Source organism: Pieris rapae, chromosome Z, assembly GCF_905147795.1.
Source record: "Pieris rapae chromosome Z, ilPieRapa1.1, whole genome shotgun sequence".
Lineage (NCBI taxonomy): Eukaryota > Metazoa > Arthropoda > Insecta > Lepidoptera > Pieridae > Pieris > Pieris rapae.
The window spans coordinates 6,582,958-6,604,706 of record NC_059534.1 but is presented as its reverse complement, the minus strand read 5'-3'; the positions used below and the strand labels follow the sequence as shown (position 1 = coordinate 6,604,706).

At 31.9% G+C, this 21,749-nt stretch overlaps 1 protein-coding gene across 16 annotated transcripts in view; it reads left to right on the top strand.

Annotated features, from left to right (window-relative positions):
- The window catches only part of LOC111000950 (basement membrane-specific heparan sulfate proteoglycan core protein), a 119,863-nt gene that overhangs the window by 60,639 nt on the left and 37,475 nt on the right, over positions 1–21,749 (top strand). For 8 of the 16 annotated variants that reach the window (XM_045633927.1, XM_045633926.1, XM_045633920.1 and 5 more), the window contains 13 exons: positions 13,469–13,579; positions 13,818–13,931; positions 14,733–14,840; positions 15,102–15,215; positions 15,609–15,833; positions 16,190–16,309; positions 16,753–16,876; positions 17,063–17,172; positions 17,261–17,371; positions 18,458–18,688; positions 18,928–19,053; positions 20,386–20,439; positions 21,297–21,305. In XM_045633927.1, the coding sequence (XP_045489883.1) occupies positions 13,469–13,579; positions 13,818–13,931; positions 14,733–14,840; positions 15,102–15,215; positions 15,609–15,833; positions 16,190–16,309; positions 16,753–16,876; positions 17,063–17,172; positions 17,261–17,371; positions 18,458–18,688; positions 18,928–19,053; positions 20,386–20,439; positions 21,297–21,305 (1,557 nt within the window). Of the gene's footprint in view, positions 1–3,530; positions 3,661–13,468; positions 13,580–13,817; positions 13,932–14,732; positions 14,841–15,101; positions 15,216–15,608; positions 15,834–16,189; positions 16,310–16,752; positions 16,877–17,062; positions 17,173–17,260; positions 17,372–18,457; positions 18,689–18,927; positions 19,054–20,385; positions 20,440–21,296; positions 21,306–21,749 lie in introns of all 16 variants that reach the window. The other 8 variants (XM_045633932.1, XM_045633923.1, XM_045633929.1 and 5 more) reach the window with 8 other exon arrangements.

Below are 21,749 nucleotides of genomic sequence, written 5' to 3'. Positions count from 1 at the left end.
TGCGCACGCGATGGTGCCTCTTTGTGAAATTAATATCAGTATAAATAAGTGTCTCGCATAGACATTTTTGTGGTAAATTTGATAATGCAGAGTTTGAGCGACTTTCCATTCCGTTCCAACTGTCACCGGTCTCTGAATTATTATCCCTAACATTTGTTGTTGCGTAGTTTATGCTGAATCATATTGACTAAACAAACCGAAGAACGAGTAACGGATTCAATGTGTAGTAAAAATTATATTAATTCCACGAGACTTTATTTTTTTAATTGCATACGAAATCTTTGCAATCGGTTTCGCTGTTAGAAATTACAGAGTATGGAGGTAATCGCTTATCCAAGGACTTACTCTGTATACTATTTGTATTTTGCATTTCTTCCCCGTATAAAAACTTAAAGCATGTCCTTAAAAAGATTGTTCTCATAATAATGTTGGATGAACTAGCAAACGACTCGGAGTCTGAGTGTCCTCGTTCATTAGGGAGCCTTTGTCTTATCGACATCAAGACATTTTACAACATTTAAGGTACTATTCGACGTTCGTATAATTTGTAATTGAAAAATAATTCCATTAATAATATTAATCTAATCGATATAAACATATTTAAATGGACTGATTTAAAAAGCTTAACTATTCGCGAGGCAGAGCAAATATTGAAAATCAACAATAAAATTTTAAACCTATTAGAAGGGAAACGTAGTCTAAATTTTATAAAAAGAATTCCCTTGTTTATCTCTTATAGGTCGTCAATAAAGTCACCGACTTATTCTTGTCCACCCGTGGGTACGGTTGGTACAATATACGAGTCTGAGTAGCGTCAGGGACTAAATTTTGACAGTGTTTAATAAAAACCTTATTTCAATAAATTTCTTCTTAAAAATTGGTTCTTAAAAATAGTTTATTAATGGTTGACTATAAAGACAAACACTGAACATTCTTGTATAGTTCATAGAATGCGTTATTATGTTTCCAATGTATCGCCTCGTTTGACCCACGTACCTGATTTTAGTTGAAGTTTTACTAGAATCGTAATAATCGTGGCGTCGGCAATTTCCTTCGACAATTTATATGACATTAGCCAGCTTGTGACTAATACGATAAGCCTTGCTTTTTACAAATGCGTGTAATCAACGAATGTATTGGAAAAAATATTCAATACATTTTATACACCGAAAAACTATCTATCCTCTTTTTATAAAAAGGATACACAACAATTATTTCTTATTTATTAATAATTACATAGGCTATATTTATTTCCGAAATATAAAAAAATATATAAAATGGACAGATGAATTACAGGTAGGTAATCTTTTCCTTATTAAAAACATCGCATCAGACTGTTTTTTTAAAGAATAATGGGGTTAATTATCAGCCGTTCGAAGCTAAGAGTCCTTTTTTATTAATTCGAAAAAGTAAATAGTAAGAAGTAATAAGTTCTAAAGTAATAATTACGTAATTTTTATTATACAATGGACTCATTAACTTCAAGTGTAATTAACGCATTGAGCCTTAATGTTAAAATGCAACGTTTAGGTATAGGGGTGAGATTTCCCTCTCAAACTACGGGATGAAAAGGTGTAATGTCTCAGAACAACAGGTTCTGATTAAAGCGAGCTCTTTGTCACTCTGAGTCACGTATGGCATACTTCTTATGATTTTGATACTGAAAGAAAATGTCTATATTAATTGCAAAAGAAATGAGATTAAAACACACATGGTATGTTGTGAATTAATTTTTATTTTTGTTCCCACGTTTAGTTGTCTCTTCTGTTGCATTTGATTCTCACGATATTATTTTATTAACTTCATAAGTGCCTTTAATATTATTCCGAAAACGAATGTATCTAAACCACACATTGCGATAGTCAGTTAAAAAACAGAACTATAATCATAATTACTTTAATTATTATTATGGTATAACATCTAAAGACAGGATATGTTTTAAAGTCTTAAAACTAAAATTCGTGGGCGTAATTTTGCGTTATAACTGTAACGGCGAAATAGACACCAGATGGTACGAATTCAAGGGCTTCGTTTTATTTTAGAACATTTTAATGAATGACCTACATAAAGTATGTATATCAAAGCTAAATATCTGCACCATGACATATTGTAATAAACATCATCTGTGTACATCAGCGAAAGCTATCGTTAATCTTTAATGTACATTATTTTTGTAATAAACAATTAATAGTTAACATATTCTATTTGGTCTGACACGCAGATCAATCAATTGGACATGCCAATTGTCCTATATTGTAAGGTAAAACTCATAACCTCAAATGTATAAAGAATATGTCTCGCGTTCATAGTTACAAAGTAACACGACAGTGATAAGGGTAAAATATGCAACTCTTAATTGAGGGTTAATGCGTTTTTGAAAAGAGGAATTATCGTGTGTGCAATATATAATTCTATAAATCCATAGAGGTTTAAAGATATTAAAACGGAATAAAAGTTTGCTACAAAAATCAAAAGTCAAAAGGCTGGTTCTTATACAATAATTGTTAAATTAGTATGAATAATTAGTAATAGAACTTACTAATTATTCATTCGTCAAAATCATCTACAAGTTTAACGGACCGTTAGGTACCTACATTATCATATTGATAACACAAAACCAACCTTGACATGTACTTTTATGATACCTTTATCTACTGTGATCAAGACGGACGTTTTTGTCAGTTTATACAATGATGAAATAACGTACTCTGCCCTTATATTACATACGGATAATCCCATAAAGCTATCATTTATTAAACATTTAAAGTATAGGATTCGTACGTAACCTCTAAGAATCACGTATCATTTTACACATATTAGCCTTTTCGTGATATACGCAGTTATATTGCTAAATTAGAATAATAATTACTTATCAATCGACCATAGTCTATACAAATCAAATTACCATGGAGAGTGTTCAGAGGAGTTGTTCGGACGAATACCTGCAGCTGAGTTTCATTATCGGACGTCAAGGCTGAATACAAAATACCAACCGTACCAGCTCGGCGTCTGGCGGTCGACAACTGAGCGTTTTTAACGGCAATTTTTGCCGCTCTCCTCCACTATGTGGAACCAGCTGCTCACAAAAGTATTTTCGAACCCATTTAACTTAGGGTCATACAACAAAAGGGCGTACCAATTTTCCAAAAGCCGGCAGCGCGCTTGCTAGCCTTCTAGCAGCGTGAGCGTCCCTGCCCTTTTGCCTCCAGTAACATAAAAAAAAATAAAAAACGTAAAAGATCAGAAAGGGCCGTAACACAATTGTGAAAATTCCAAGTTTTCGGCACCGGTTTCATCTCACATCAGTGTTCCTTTGGTGCTCAAAATTCGAAGATATTATTAACTATAAAATCAATTAATTATTCTCCAGCCAATGCCCATAAACGATCTTATAAAAATAAATTATATAATAACCGACTGATTAATAATATGATATTAAATTATTCATTTATTGTTATTAAATAATGTTATATCGGTATTGCGTCAACGGCTAACAAATAACATTTGGGAAACTGTCACAATACTCCTAGATCGCAGTGCCACAGTGAAACTAAATTAAATGCAATAACAAAGTGTTAGCAATGATTATTTGCAAAGGGACTGTTGTGTCCCTGTGCGTTCTACTTTGCTCATCACTTCACGCACAGAACATCATACGACGTAAGTATTCTTAATATATTTCTAGGTAGAGAAGATGAGGACCCCGGCTGAACAAAAGGAATAGCACGTTTATAATTATTTTAATTTATATGTTTTCGTCGTATACTGAATAAAATCTAAAATAATATTGGCCTATATATTTATGATATTTTTGAGGTTACTTTAGATGACATGACTCATGAGATTTAAGAGTGAATGTGTATTGAAATATTTGTCTTGTCTGTCGTTATTTTTCACACTCAGTTAGATTATCGTCTAGACTAAACAATGACAGGAAATTAAGTCATGTAAACAATTACGATATGTGCAATTAAATCTATTGCCTGTAAGATACTAAATACATTCATTATAAGTTACTCTACTTATTTATACCATTCTTTATACTCTCTACTTTATACCATTACAGCAATTTAACTAATTCGTTAGAAAATAAAAAATAATTTTCACAATTCCTATCAATTATGGAAGATACGTTTTATGTACATATGTATTTGTATTATATGACTCGATAATTTAATAAAGTTATGTCAGAAGTGAGATCATTTTTATTATTGACAGTTAACACGTTATCCTCACTCTCATTGAAATAAATTGTTTTAAATTGCATTGTAGGTCTATAATTAATAAAAACGATTTAGACAATTTAGTTTTATTTATCAAGTTATTGTCGCATAAAGAATGACATACTTACCCAAATGTTTTATAAATTTCAATTTGTTACAGCTGCAGTGCTTCTACAACTCTTTATGTGTGGCCTCAGATATATATATATATATACAGATATATATATATATGTGTCCTTAAACCGCTTTGATTATTATCGGTGCAGAAAGTAAGATACAAAGATAATCCGAAAGTCAAATTCTGGTGTCTAGAGTAGAAAATCACTGTGTTACCATTAGCTAACTTTTCTTAACATAATAAAACACATTTATGTATATTATGTTTTAAATTTAATCGCCATCCTTCGAAATTACGGGTAGCGGTTTAAACGTATTCGCTAAAAAATAACTTAAAATAGCGTTTTCAAACAAAAATAGTAGAGTGTATATTAAATAACTGGAAAAGTTAATTTTATACCTATTTAGGCCGATATATTTACCGTGTTACATCTAGATAATGATAATATTTTTTTGTGTATTAACACAATTCCTTGGCAGAAAATTTGGTGATTTAATTCAGAAATATATCTGCGTACCATGAAACTAAATAAAGTAATTGTTCAAATAGCCTAGCGTTTAATGAAGATGGATAATATTACTAGACATAATTCATATAATTAAAAGCTTAGTTTCGCTTTATTATGATCAGAAATAACTTTAACAAAATTCGAACAGAGAACAGATATTTGGGTCAAAGTATTTACGAACGTGTTATATAGGAAAATTCTTTAATTTTATTGCATACCTATAATTTTATGAGTCTATTTTAAGATGAACAGATCAATACATTTTTTAATCTATAATTTGTGTGCTGTGTTGTTCTGCATATATACGAACGTAGCAACATAAAAGGTTAGGAGGCCTTCGGTCGAATTACGTACTGATTTGTATTGAATAAAAATCAAACAAACAGATACTAAGTGTGGGTGAAAAGGAAAACCCATCATAGTATACATACTAGGTTTCTCAGTTTATTCAATCACTAATGTGATTGACTCAACTTCGTATAATTACTAAGAATATTGCAGTCCCTGCTTTTCGCTCTAGATTCGAACGCGATACCCTCTGGCATCACGGCTATTTTATAAAAGCACGCCCAATATGAATGTAATAAATATTTACAAATGTTTAGTTACAATAATGAAATTTTCTTCTATAAAGTTTATTGTAAGCGAGAAATATTATAAATCAACTATTGCATACTGCCGACGCATTCTATTTTTCAGTTTTGCAAATCAAATGCAATGATTTTGATTTAATTTTTATATCGTTAGATACGAGCGTTTACAAAAATGATTAACTATTACATTCTAAAGCGTTTGGAGCATTAAAGACTGGTATGTCCTTTTCTAAATACTATGCATAAAGCCATAAATAATAATATCATATTACACTCTTGTTTTTCGGAAAATAAACAACTTCGATTACCTTATTTATCTTAACATAGATTTTGTATTGTAAGGTAAAAATACGAAGAGTGTACCTATATATTACTTTTGGTATTGCGTAGATTTACTTATAATCGAATAGCACCAATTAGAATCAGACAACTTCTTCTGATTGTTTCATATAAATTAAAAAAAGATAAATCGCGAATATGATATTTGCTACCGGTTCAATTTTGTTAAGACCAAATACCAAATGTTCGGTACCGGTTCTGGTACTCCCAATACCAAAACAATTGAGTTTTGGATGTTGAGCAAATAATAACGTCTTGATCGGTATCGCTGTCGCTATTAGAAATTACAAGTACCAATCCAGGAGTTCAGAACGCCTCCGCGTTTTATCAAACAGCGTTTTTATAAACAGCGTTTTTATAAAATTTCATTTAGGATATCGGCCAAGAACAAGATTGCTAAAATGTATGCAATAATTTAATATTTTACAATCAAGCTTAACACCAAAATTTATACAGCGGGTCTTGTGGGCGTGGTATAATCAGATTGCGGTCCTCCAACAATTCGTCCACAAAACATAATTGTTTGCAACTGTATTACAAGTAAACGACAAAGATTTATATTTTACAGTAGGTGGCGTTAGCTTAAACCAAAATGGAATAGTGAAAATCACGCACATTAATTTTATATTGCTTAAAAAAAATGTATAACGAATTAAAATATTTTGTTTATACAGTAAACCACTCATGCCAGCGACCTCCTTTGCTAATCTGCTGCAAAAGAAAGTTCCAGCTTCTCGACTTGTATTAATCTAGGCGTCTTTTTTAGTATCTAACAAGAGCTTACAATTAATTAACTCTCCAAATATATGTATATATTTCATGAATAAGTTTTACAAGATGAAGCATTATCTATAATAAGTATTTCTAAATTCATGCTTGATAGAGCACGCTACAAAACTGTTTATAAAGAAACTGTAGGAGAGTTTTTAACTTGGTAACAAAAGAAGTATTAATAATTAATTGTTGTCTACTTAGAGAATTTGGTAGTTATTGAGACTTTAGACTTGACATGTTATCAAACTACATACCTAACTTTAACCTTTCTTAAAACCCTATTAGATAATTATCTTCGTAACACAGACTACAGTTATATACAGGCCTCACGCCAAATACTTTTTGTTTTTTAGAGGTGTCATGGAATATACCGATCAATATCTAAATAAATCATCTTTCACTAAAGAGTGCTGTCGTATGAATGTGACAGTTTCTATGAATTACCTCGTAGCCTGTCGAACAATGTGCACGGCTCACGTTGAATTCAGGTGTTATATGAGTGTTAGTAATATAGTTACTACACAACAGTCTTTTGTTTATCGTAATTGATAAACAAAAGACTGTTGTGTAGTAACTTTTTAATCCAAAACCAATATTGTAATTAAATATCTATTTATTGGTATCGTTAATTTTAGTAGTTTCCCGTCACTCTCAACGTCGTTTAAGTTAAGGTATATCTTTTAGTCGTACCAATTCTTAAAAGGCCGACAACGCACTCGCGAGCGCACTGGCATTGAGAGTGTCCAGGGGCGGTGGCAAGTGTATATTAAAATATATCTGAACATATTAATACAACAACCGCCACCGAACTTAATACGCGTAATTAATGAAAAATTGCTTCGTATAAATTAAATACATATAAAAAAATTGCAATTTCTTATCTTCAATTCGATAATCTGGCATTTATACATGTAATTGAGTGTTAATTTATAATATTATGACAAAATTACAATACACCACGTTTTACTACTTACTAAAGATTTTAATAAGTACTTTACATTCCATTTATCAAATGTTGTGATTTTAAGCGCAGAAAGCATTAAATTTACATACAAAATTCGGGATGAATATTTTTTGAGCCGTAAAATTCAATTATGTTTTTATTATCAATTACAAGAAAAAACAACGGTTGATTGAACTAGTGCAAACCATTTATTGATTACATGTGTAGGTTGTTAATATAGTATTTGGAGGAATACAATAAAAACCCGGCCGAGTTTCGTCGAACTGTGTGTTTCGTTTTATTGGTTAACAGCATTTGACTTTCATACATTAGAGATAGCTCGTTAACTATATTACTGCCTATTTATAATTATATTATATTATATAATTATAAAATGTGTGGACAGACTAACGAAGTTTTTTTGTCACGGTTTATAAAGGCGGTTTGGAAGGCGAGAGCAGAGTTGGCCTAGTGGCTTTAGCGTGCGACTCTCGTACCTGAGATCGTAGGTTCGATCCCAGGTTGTGCACCAATGGACTTTCTTTCTATGTGCGCATTTATTTGCTCGAACGGTGAAGGAAAACATCGTGAGGAAACCGACATGTCTTAGACCCAAAAAGTCGACGGCGTGTGTCAGGCACTGGAGGCTAATCACCTACTTGCCTATTAGATTTAATAATGATCATGAAACATATTCAGAAATCTGAGGCCAAGACCTAAAGAGGGTGTAACGCCACTGATTTTTTTTCACTAGCGCGAATCGAAAATATTGTTTGCACTGTGCATATTTGAAATATAAATAGATTTTCTTCATTTGTTAAATTAACTATTGGAGTACATAAGGTCCGGATAACTTTTGTAAACCTTTTTTGTCGAGTCTCTTATGTTTGAGTTAAGATTAAGACGTTATACAAGACCTTCAAAATGTGAGGCAGACACTCTGTCAGTCGTATTCTAAATTTATAGTCTAATAGTCTATTCGATTTTATTCGACATTTAAGACTTGGTCACGAGGTAATTGATCTGATGAGACGGAGCTGTTTAATATTCATGGCCCCTTTGTGTCACACTCGTTGTTTGCCACAAAGAAGTAGGTTTTTCAATAAGATTATCGATTAATACACTAATCAAAGTTATATTGGACATAACGTAATATACACCAAGGCTAGACTACGCCAATCAACCACAACGGTAGAACGGACGACACCCATACTTTGAGATCGTGTGTTAAAACCCCTGTATTTTTATAGTACTCATTTAACACATATGAGATACAGTTATTATTCTAGTACATCTATACAGTTACGTATAACGTTAAGAAAAACTAGAGACCTTGATTTACCAAAGGTAGAAAAACAAAATTTTATTTCCTTTTTTAAAAACATCAAAATAAATATGCGAAGACCTGATTCTGAACATATTATGATGTTAATAGATGCATTTTAGTTATACTATTTTTTGTGAAACGACCCTCCGCGATTCACGAAAGATTAACCACAGATTTTAGCATGATACAAGAATTTGACGATGTTATATTGCCGTACCCTATTTGGAGCCAGGGATGTTTTATTAAATGCGTATACTTTTATATTTAATGCTTATATAGTAAAATTTGTCTACAGATACTACTTATAAAATAAAAGTAACAATGAGTGAATTTAATGATTATTTTCGTAGAAACAATTGAAGATTTTGATTAATGCCAATTTTGTGTTGGCACAGCGGATTCGTTCGACATATTGACTCATTTATGTAATTTGTATTCGATATCTTACAATAAAAAACATATTTATCTAAGACTATGTGTATCTGATGTACAACGTCTGTCGGATCTGCTGGTAAAATTATATATTTGGACGGTTATATAATCATTATACGTAGATTCGAGAACAATTCTGAAATGAACAAAAATTTCAGTATTTTTATCAAAATTACCAAAAACTAAAACTAAAACCCAATGAACATTCTCAAATAAAATTGTTTAAATGATCTTATAAAGGTGTATGTAATACAGTATTTTTTAACAAATATTTAAGAATGGTACTTTGAATGAAAGGATGACAAACGGGATAAAGCTCCTTTAAATAGCAGACCCCAATATGGTTGTTTTGCATATTTTATCAATTACTATTGTGTCCCGTACTAACGACGTACAAATAGGATGGTTTTAATAACCACTGAATTTAATATAAGACAACAACAAAATTTTCTTTAAAGTAACAAGAATATTTTACGTTTATGTATTTTTCGAAAAGGGAATTTGTCCTTGGCCGTTCGTTTAATTTATTGCGAACGGAGATTCTAAAAACCTTAGTACTTATTGTAACTTTACCAACAAGCACTTCAAGAGTCAATTTAAAGTCCAGTTTTAGCGCCAACAAAGAATGAGCGATCTGGATTTTAACATAAGGTTAGTCTTAATCAAAGATTAGGATACGTATGTTTTATTGTATGATCTTGATTAACAGTTAGTAATGCCGCTAGTATCGCGGTATATTTAATAATTAAAACTGCTAATTATACGATGTTCGTGCACTTTTAAAATGAAAGCTAAGTTAATATTACTGATATTAAAATACTACGCTAAATCAATAACCAAATTTAAAATCTCACATAAAAGTTATTCCTAAAAATTGTATCATAGTGTTCTCGTTTGAATTCACCGTATTTATGAACATACTAAAAACATTTCTGATAAAAATAGGCTAGGTATGATTTAAAAAATCGTATCGACCAAACATATAACGTTCAATCTAAATGTCAAATGCCTAATATAACATAACTGAAATGACCTACGAAAAAATCCATTGGTATCGATAATATTTACTAAAACTAAGTATAAAATTAATGTTGCCACTTTTATTACAATTATTAATTATTTCATAGCTAATTAAAGATCATAAGGTTGGAATTGCTCCGCCATTTTTCATTTTAAAATTGGTAGGTTTTTAAAAACGAGAAAATCAATTAAATTAAATAGAGAAACCCGTTTAAGTGTAAATTACCATCAACAAATTCATAATAGCTAAATAAATATACCCATCGTCGATTTCGTCTCTTAACTTTTCAGACCATAGCCAAAATAGTGTCTAATCGCTTCTACTCGACATTTCGTATTATTGATTATCGTTTCTTGCAGGAACGGGGGTTACCTAGACATTAAATAATGTTTGAAGCGCATGCTAACTTGTAATAACTTTCGTCCAATAATAATCAATCCCAACTTCGTTGATATGTCCCAGTTAGGGCAAAGTATGTAAAGAAGTGGGCCTCAAGTAAAACCTCGCGGGGACAATTTGGTAATAAGGGGAAGGCTGTGCCTGGTGCAGCCCGTCTTATAACACAGTTTAATTTATTTGTGGATTCCGGCTTGTTTGGAACCCATTATGTTAGTGTCATCGTCGAAAAACAGTTGGATATGAATTTAATTTTTAGAGTTTTGAATTATTTGTTCCGTTAAGAACTGGAGCGAACTTAAAGTCTTATAAACTAGGGTTTCGAAAGAGTTATGTATATGTTAATCATTCGGAAGCTAACCGTTTTAAAATCAAATAATTTGTAACTTTTTATTTTTCACTTAACTGAGCAAAGTTCTGAGTATCCCGTTAATATAAATAGGACTGTTATTTACTTCCACGTATTTTTTACAGATTTTCTCTTAAAACTGGTTTACATACACTTATTGAAATAGCATACACAATGTGAAACAAAAATAATATAACAAAAAAAATTAATTGATTAAATGTATTGTTTGGATGTGTGACGTAACTTGCTTGAAGTTAATTTGACAATAGCTTTAGTGAAATGTCAGCGTTAAATCTAAAATTAGAACGACTCAGGTCGATGTTCAAAGAATTTCATATTTCTATCATAGCATAATTATTATTATTTAAAAGCCTGCTGCTTTGCGTTGATTCAAAACAGATATACCTAGGCTCGTATATTTACTAAATTTGAATGAACTTATCATAACGTTCTGAGTAGAGACTACGGGAAAACGTATTGGATTAAGGCATACCGTGTGAATTCAAGCTACAATTGGACTCTGTGTTCGAACCCCTAGCACAAATACTCAATCCAGTGTGCCCTAAGAACCCGCAGCAAAACCTCAAAACCTCAGCGTTTATCAACCCATTCACAGCTGCACTGAAATCCTGCCGCTGTTGTTTTTTATATATTGCGATCACACTATTATAAGGTGCGCCTAAGGAGACCTACTGAACTCTAAAACAATTTAAAGCTTAACTTTGTTTGCAGTGTAATCTTTATAGTCATTCTTAAGTTTAGGAAACCCCACATCAACTTAGTTCATTTTTTCCAAAGCTTCCTGTAGTAAGACTCGATCAAGGCCGTTTCCCGTTCAATGCATTTAAGTGTAAATTAAATTGCAATAGTTTTAGTTTATTCATATATTATTCATAAATTGCATTCCTAACTTGCCTCTAGTACCAATCTGTCCTAAATTACACTGAGTTTACGTCATGTTTTTCAATCCAAGGTTATGATTACTTAAAGTCAAATGTACTAATAACCTGAACTATAGATACCAAATAGTCTGGTTGACCTATCATTAATATTTAATTATAGCCCTAAAATACATTTATGAATATTATTTAAAACATTTAAGTAAGAACATAATATGAGATTTTTGAAAGGTCACAAACAAAGCGATTGCAATTAAGTTTGTAACCCTCCATTGGGGCATGGGATTAACTTAATTTGTACTGCCGTGAAATAATTAGTATTCGCTGCAATTCAAAGTCTGGGAAAAGATGGTATACGATAGAGATATTTAAAGAGAATTACTAAGGAATAATTGATCATATTAACGCAGTTTTGTTAATGGATTAAATAGTTCTTTACTGCTACAAAATACTTTATTAACTTTAAGATACGAGATCCACATTATTAGTACGCGAAGTAAGTTTTAACCGTTTTACAGCTCTTTTAACTGGAAACTTGGACGTATTTAGAATACAGCGGTAAGTATATCACGTAGGCTGACTGCGTCCTCAGAATTTTAACGATACAAAGGTGATCCTGAAAATATTTTACCGAGAAAAAATCTGCGAGGGGAATCTCTTTTTCTTACATTTTACGACAGATTTATGAAAACATGTTTGTACGACTATTACGTGATTCCGTTGCGTTGACAATATGCGAATTTGTGGGGTCTACATTTCAATAAATTTCTTTCGTTTTGGACAGTTTTGACATGAAACTGTTATATATACATGTATAACTGAATACAAGCCACAGTCTCAGATTGCATTTGCCGGTTTTCTTACTATGATTTCCTTCACAGTATTAGTTGAGGACATAGGGATAACAATGCTTTGATGAACCAGGCTTCGAACGCACAGCCTTTGGGTTTAGTGTCGCGCCAAGCCAAGTCACTAGGATCATACTGCTATGACATATATCTAAACTATAAAACATTATAATTCAGTCACTTGTTATGTAAATAATGTTTTAGTTTTTTGTTAATTCGCGTAAAATAAACTTCTATTATATGATATAATAAAATTTAATAAACTAGTATATACGTACTATGCTTATTTTGTAAAAATACGTCTCTTCGTATTGAACTAAAGCAAAATATTCATTTGTAAATTTCAAGTTATTAAAAGACAAACTAATTAACAGCAGATATACAGCGAATCGCTTGAAGTTTTACAAGATTCACAGCGGTTTAAATGTTCGTATTACTACGCAAACATTCTTAGTCAAAGCCAAGTTTATCCGTTATGAAACGCCATCTAGTGTCGCTATATTAAACACATACCTTGTAGTACATACAAAAGGTACTTTACGGGGCCCCCGGCGCCACCCACGGGTGCAGCGCGGAACACAGTAGACTTGACATTAGGAACATAAATGCGAAATTAAAGGCAATTTTATTAAAAATAATAATAATAAATTTAAAAAAAATATTTTAATACAATAATAACAAATATAATTTCTTTTTAGAATCTTGTGGTGTTGACTATTTCCGCTGCAATAATGGAAAATGCGTAGAAGGTTATCGACGCTGTGATCGCGTGGTCGATTGTCCGGATGGAGAAGATGAAGTTGCCTGTGGTAAAATTCTTTCTTGGTTCTAAACTATCAAAACTTTAGAGTTAAAACCTACATGTACAATTATTTTCAATTTAAACTCATTATTTATGTTTTGTTATCATTTACTTGAAAGCAATAAATACTGTACCATGAAATCTGTAAAGAAATACCTCGAAAAGGTTTAATTCTAGGCAAACGCTGATTTAATTGAATTTTCTTTAAATACATAAATAATAATATATATCTCATGCAATTGTAGACTGCCGGCCCGATGAATTCCAGTGTCAAGATGATGGATCCTGTATAGAAAGCAGAAAGCGCTGTGATGGTATCAATCATTGTAGAGATGGGTCGGACGAAAACCAGTGCACAGGTAAGAAGCAAGTCGAGAATGTACTAATGTATAAATCCTTAATATACACAATGAATATCTAACAAGCAATCCATTATTTTCTACATGCTTCGTTAACTTCATTTGGAACGGTAAGTCTCGCAGTTACTTAGTTGGTCTGGGCATCATATTTGTAAGGACAGAGGGAAATTTCATTGTCGAGATGGATCTTGTATATCTGTGCTCCTCCGTTGTGACGGTTTCAGAGACTGTCGTGATGGTAGTGATGAGTCTGCATGTCGTAAGTATCTTGGTACAAATATAATATATCACACAATGTATTATATGATACTATTTTTAATTACTCGTTTACGAAGCATGCCGCTCTAATCAATGGCAATGCGATCATGGCAACTGCATCAAGCGCAGCCAACGTTGTGATGGTCGTTTCGACTGCCCAACTGATAAGTCAGACGAAAGAAATTGTGTAGGTAAGATCAAAGCAATTCTCTTTTATGTCACTTTACTATACTCTACTACACGCATTTTATCATGTAAACAGCACTTCATTATTATCATCACGGGTAAGGTCCTTACTCCTGGATACATTTTTATGTATTATGGGTATCATTTCATTTCTTAACTAGTTTAAAATAGCAAATTCTTGGATTATTCAGGTACCCAGTGTGATGCCTTATTTGTCAATACTAAAAATAATATGTGACACAAAACATATTTTGTATTATACATATTATCATATTTGTTTTTATCTTAATTTTATAAATGGCTTTTGCACGTATTAATATTTAAAACAAAATTGATAAGCTTTGCATGTATTTACAGCAAAGGGATACTTTAGATGCAGAGGTGGCAAGTTAATACCCGAAAATGCGAGATGCAATCGTCGATACGATTGTGATTCTGGAGATTATAGCGATGAACAAAATTGTCGTAAGTTTCGATAATTTGGTCCCTATGTTCGTTCTTCTTCGTTCCATTATTTCTACTTTCATATTGATTGTCTCTTCCTATTATTTACCTTCGTTTCTCCTTCTATAATTTCTTTGGATTGTTTTAGTTGAACGTTTTGTGTCTATCGATGTTTCGTCATCATTTCTTTCGTATCTTTAAACTATTTGTGTAATACATTCAGTATTATTGACTACTCTTATAAGAGCCAGAAATTAGTTTAGTTTTTCTTTTACCGGTCAGCATGTGGTGACGAGGACTTCAAATGTGACAATGGCTACTGCATTCCCAAATCTAAACAATGTGACAGAACGCATGACTGTCAGGATGGTTCTGATGAACGACATTGCACTTATGGTTTGGCTCTTTTTCAAAATTTAATTAGCAAACAGATCTTGTACATTTAAGCTGATTGATGTCAAAATTGATGAGTTGCACAAAAAATCTTATTTACTTGTACGTTTAGCATGAAGTTACCCTATGTTATAAATAATTGCCTTTGCTTTATTATTTGTCTTGCAGCACATAAAATATGGTTATAAATCCTATAGCATAGTGTCGTATGTACTAATAATGCAGTTTATATTTAAATAAAAACTCTAATATATCCATGAATATATTATGTCTAATTCAACATCAAGGATTGTGACAATAATGGCATTATTGGTATACACTTCACTTATAAATATATCACAATTTAAATTTATATGATATTATTTTGGTTATGGTGTATGCCTTATATTATGACAGGCTCCGTATGCATGGCTTATCAGTATAAGTGTTCGAGCGGACAATGTATTAAGGCGGAAGCTAGGTGCAATGGGACTGTGGAGTGTGATGATGGTTCCGATGAAAGTAATTGCCCTTGTAAAAGAGGTCAATTTCAATGCCGAGATGGCTCTTGTATTAATATTGCTCAACGATGTAATGGTCACAGAGACTGTCGACCTAGTGGTGAAGATGAAAACAACTGCGGTAAGTTATCGGACTAGATTGCCCGATTGTAAATAACGTGTTTTATTTATTACTGTTCTGTAAGTTAAGCACGAGCATGTTTGTTTTTGTATGCTTTCATGACTGTATGTCAGTTCCGCATGGTAGAATATCCACCAAGTGACTACAATGTAAGTATATAACTAATTATATGTAGATGTATTACATAACCTAATGTAACTGTTAATTTGTAGAAAGCATCGATATTCGTGTAGATACTCTATATACTATTGTTTCATCATATTTTTTAGTTGGGTGTTCTTCAATTGATGGCTGGCTAGTTCATTTATTGCTCTATCTCATATTTACATAAGTTAAAATTGATTTTCAATTTGCAGATGTCGAACGTTGCTCTCCAGAGAGTTTTACTTGCGACCGTGGTTCCAGTGTTCCCTGTGCCACTCGTTGTGACAATAATCCGGAATGCGACAATGGGGAAGATGAAGATGGTTGCCCTGGTAAATACCTTTTACCATGTCTTTATGAATACTTTAGAGAATTCTGTATCCCATTATGTGTATTTTACCAGATCCAGATTTCTGTTATTGGTACAAAAGATATAATATGATATTAATTATGTTAGAATATAAAATAAATTTGACTATCAACCATTTAAATAAAATTAAAGGTCACTTACGAATTTGCTCAAAATGTAATTTTGATTATTAGATTTTTTTGAAAACTATGCACTCAGTAGCGTGATTAGTTATAAGGATTAATTTTAAATACTAGGCGTTAAAACTAAATCGTATCTATGTCTGTGGTTCATATTGCGAATTTTGATTAATGTTACAATGCTCTGCAAATTATTAACGCAACGCGATTGTATTAAGTTTATGTTTATGATATATTCTGGTATGTCTTAGTAATATTCTACAAATAAATCGTATTTGTTTTAAAGATTGCGCTCACAAATGCGACGGCAGGTGCATAGAAGAGAGTCTAATATGCGACGGCGTCTCCGACTGTTCTGACTCTTCTGATGAGATCGACTGTAACACTTGCGATGGACCAAACGACTTCAGGTAATTGTGTTAATATGATGCTATAATAAATTTATTGTATCGGTAAGTAGCGCGCGATGATAGCTTGCGATTTATGCGATTTTATAATTAAATATATGGTGTAGCAATTGCAAATTGTTTTTGATATTGCCGTGTAAAATGTACTAAATTATTATCTCAATAAATATTGAAATATTTTGTCCTTAGATGTAGAAATGGTGAATGCATTAAAGCATCTCAGCGTTGTAACACAATCGAGGAATGCTCCGATGCAAGTGACGAGTTGCAATGTAACGATACGATGACAACTGGACCAAGTAAGTCACCACTTTTATTAATGAAATTCGTAAAATATAAAACAGATTAACATTAAATTGAATATTTACTAAATTACTTTGTCAACAGTCACTTGCAATGAAGACCAATTTCAGTGCAGGAACGGTTTTTGCATAGACATGCAATTCTTTTGCGACAGAAATCCGGACTGTACCGACAACTCTGATGAAGTTAACTGCCGTAAGTAATCAACTTAAGTACAGCGACACTGCATAACTAACTAGAGTTTAATAAGCACAAATGCGTCGCCATGTATTAAAGCGGCACGAAGCACTAAAAATAATAATACTGCTTACGCTCACTTCAATTGAACCACTGTCACGCTAAAACTCTGTTTATACACAGCACGCATTTAGAGCATTGTTTTAGGTATTTCTTCAGTCTGTCTTAATAAATTGACTTGAACGTCTAATCGCGCCAAACAATGTATATATAGGTAGTTTAGATGTTGATAATTATTGTGTAAGCTAAATGGGCCTACTATACAGCATGGTTCGTCATGAGGCCGTCCCGATCACCGATACAGACGACAACGTGCCAAGAATCTGAATTTACGTGTAACGATGGCAAATGCATACCGCACATCCGAAGATGCGACAATTTTTACGATTGTATGGACTTCTCTGATGAACAAAACTGTTACAACTCTGGTATACGACTGTCAAATTGTAGAGCCCCAGTTATTGTTATGCTCCGTATTTGTTTTTAGGCGCCTTTAGACGAGTGAAAAAAACGTTGGATGCTACATTATTTTCTAAAATTTTGTCGCATGTTTTCTTTGAAACCAATATTCGCGATTTTTTATTCTGTTTCTTATTACTTTTATTATGCATTATCCTTGCAAAGTTACCTAATAATATAAGCATGAAAAGCTTTTGAATGACTCAAAGTTAAAGTAGTAAAGAGTAGTGGCAACCTTCGGAAGTGAATATCACGCAGTATTTATGTGTAATATTACTTAGGGTCTGTTTCATAATGTTTGGATAAAGTACCAAATAGATATGCAATAGATAAATTATTCGGAAGATAAAAGTTCCGAATAAGAAACTTCGCGTTACATGACGAATACCGCCATCTGACAGTCGTGAAACGCAAAAATACTGTTTATCCTACAAATAAGTAACAAATAGCTTATTTGTAACTTATCCGGACATTGTAAAACAGACACTTAATTTGTCATTAATGTTTTATAAGTGACATTTTCTCGTTATCGTAGGAATATACATGTGTAAAATTGTAAATGTTTAACTCTTCATTGTTTTTTAGCATGTGATGATGGTTACTGGCAATGCCGAACTGGCCAGTGCATCCGAGACTCAGAACACTGCGACGGTACCTATCATTGCAGCGATGGTTCCGATGAATACGACTGTCCTACTACGTACAGACCATTTACCACTGCCTATCCCTATACTCAACCGCCACCGACACAGCCTCCTCGCTACTTCACGACAACTGGTGCACCATTCTTAAACCCATATGTGCCTGATAATCGAGGTAATGCTTTTTCCTATTATTATATAATATTAATCCTTGATCAATATATTTCAACATACCTTGATTAGTATTATTAAGCTACTTTTCAACGCATTACAGAAAAGTATATTAATTAATACTTTACGATTTGGTTGACTTTCATCTTCATAGCAGTCACTCTGTTAGAATAAACAGAGCAAGTCGCACTATAGCCACTACACCCACTCTAGTTTTCGCACTAAGACAAGCTTCGTTAACAGTAGGGGAATGTAAAAGACATCAATGGCGTTGCGAAAACGGACCGTGTATCAACAAGAACCAACGATGTGATGGTCATGTGGATTGTCCGAAAGATGCCAGTGACGAATTCGATTGTCCAGCAGGCAGTAAGGAGGATATTACAAATGAATTGTTACTAATTTATAACGGAGAAGAAAAGATCATTCAAAACTTTAGATTTTGGGTCATTTAACTGGCCAAAAATGTATGCATTACAAATATGTATCTAATGAATAGACAACAAAAATATAAAAAAAAATCCTTAAAATTATTTATGAGCGTAGCAAAGTAAATGGTTATGTTAAATCATGACCTACTGTTATCTTTTCTTCTCTCATATACTACTTACTTTCTTCTGTAAATAACTATAAGTTTAACTAATGTGGATGCTAATACTTCTTACGTGTTAATTGTTTAGTTACTGTCTTATTTAGCTATATACTGTTAGCCGATGAACTACTTATTTTTTGTAATTTATAAAATTATGACGAAAAAAATGCTTTAAAAATTATTAACTAAACAACTCGTGCAGCATTTTATCGTTCTTGGGAAAGAAGCCATGTAAAACTTAACTTTACTGACCATAATTTGAATTTATTCGAAAGGCGTTTTTATAAATAAAGTTTTGATTTTTGTTTCAAATTTCACTCTTTGTTCCATCTTATATAAATGTGATAAACGTTTGATTTTTAAACTTATAATAAACTAGCAGACTCGGCCAAGCGTTGCTGTGGCTAAGGTTTTTGTTATATTACATAGTAGTAAACTATTCAAGGTAAACGGTACGAGAACTTATGTGAAAGGTATATAGCTTAATATTATGTGAAACGTAGGTACTTTTAAAACAGTGCCATTTGTTAGAATTGTATCAAATAATTAATTAAATTAATTAAAAATTAAACATCTAAGCTATCCTATCTCTTAAGTTGGACCAGACTGCTCACGGTGTGCCAATTTAATTTCAAATCGGTTAAGTAGCTTAGGAGTCCATCGCGGACAAACATCGTGACAGGAGATTTGTATATATTAAGATTATATTGACAAGATCCTATCCAATTATTCATCATCAATAACAAATTCTATCTAGTTTAAGTACTATAAACCTATTAATAAATTAATTCGGTAGCATGATAATAAAATGTGTTCATTTTAATTTAACGGAATTAATATATTTTCTTTTAATACAAATAGGTGATGGATTACTAACTGTGTTCATAATAGTTAAAAAAATATACTTTATATAATTATTAACATATTTTGTAAAGTAATGTTTAATAGAAAATTGAATTGTCTAGCATTAATTAGAGGTTTATTTTTAATAATTAGTAATTTAATGTCATGTTAAAGCCTTATTCGATTATGTACATAAAAATATTTTTTCGAATGATTTAGCTTATAAAACTACTATATAATTCATTGAGAATATTTAATTATTTCAGGCGCCATAGCACTTAATTTGAAGACTTATCCTGAGGAACAAACAGTGCGAAACGGTAAGCATTTATTAGTTATTGTAATGTTTTTCTCAATCTTTTTTGTACCCATGGAAATGCTAATCAATTCTTGAGCCTGTGAGTTAATTCCTATTAAGTAAATTAAACGCATTCAATTCAAGACAATTTAATAAATTTTACATAATTTGGCAAGTACAGTCTGTGGGTTGTTATTATGCAGGATATCAATTTCTTTTTATTATTCATTTTATATTAAATAAATATTGAATATAGAACTGTCACAATCCTTTGGTTACCCGATGAAATAAAAATATATAACATATATGTTTTTATGTAACTATATAATGGTTTTATTATACCGAAATGTTTAATAAAACGAATTAAATATGTGCATACATTTTGTATGCTACCTGTGGTTTAAACCACGTCGTTTCGTGATAATTGTACTATCCAAGACAAAGATAATCTTTTGATTTCAAATCTAAGATCGCGCAAAAAAAACACTTTAGCCTTTTCTAGTTGAGCACTTTTTTGACTCAGTCCGATATCTTTAAACGTCCATTCAAAAATGATACAGTGGTATTATTAGTAGCAAGCAAAGGATCATATTTTTTAGACCATGTTGTGTTTTTCAGTAAACGTGTTAGTATTGCATAAATAAATTTATTTTTAATTAGTGCTGAGAGTTATGAACCCAAATCTTAAGAGCATCAAATAGTATCAACAATAATATGAACGATGTAATAATTAATATAAATTTTGCAATACTTTTCCCAACCTAACATTATGGTGGCGGCTAAATCAGAGGAGTAATAGGTACATAAATTAATTACTTCGCAATAAATATTTGTCAATAAATTTTAATGAAATTTATTTCTTTCATGGTGGTGGAACAGTACACTATGGTGAGTTAAGGATAAATATATTATGGGTGCACACTATAGTATATTTCACATAGACAAGATAATCATTATGTTTATATAACTCTATAATTATTTATAATATCATAATCGTGTGGTTTTTAATAATGGGTTATATGATGTGTTACTGCTCTTACAATGATCAATTGTAAAGATAGGTAATTTGTGACCATGTGTCGCAAGTACCTCAATGAGTATTTTATTATTCATAAAGCCTTCAGAAGCTGCTGTACACAATTTGAAAAGTGTATAGAGTATGTATGGAAATGAACAAACGTCTTATTTGAAACGTCTTACAGTTATGTACTTTCAATTCTTCATACTATCAACATAATTAATTTTGAACTCAAATCCTACGTTGGTTCTCTTTCCGCACAAACGGTCAGTTTTCAGTCTAACATTATGGCTGATACGCAAGCTATACCTAAT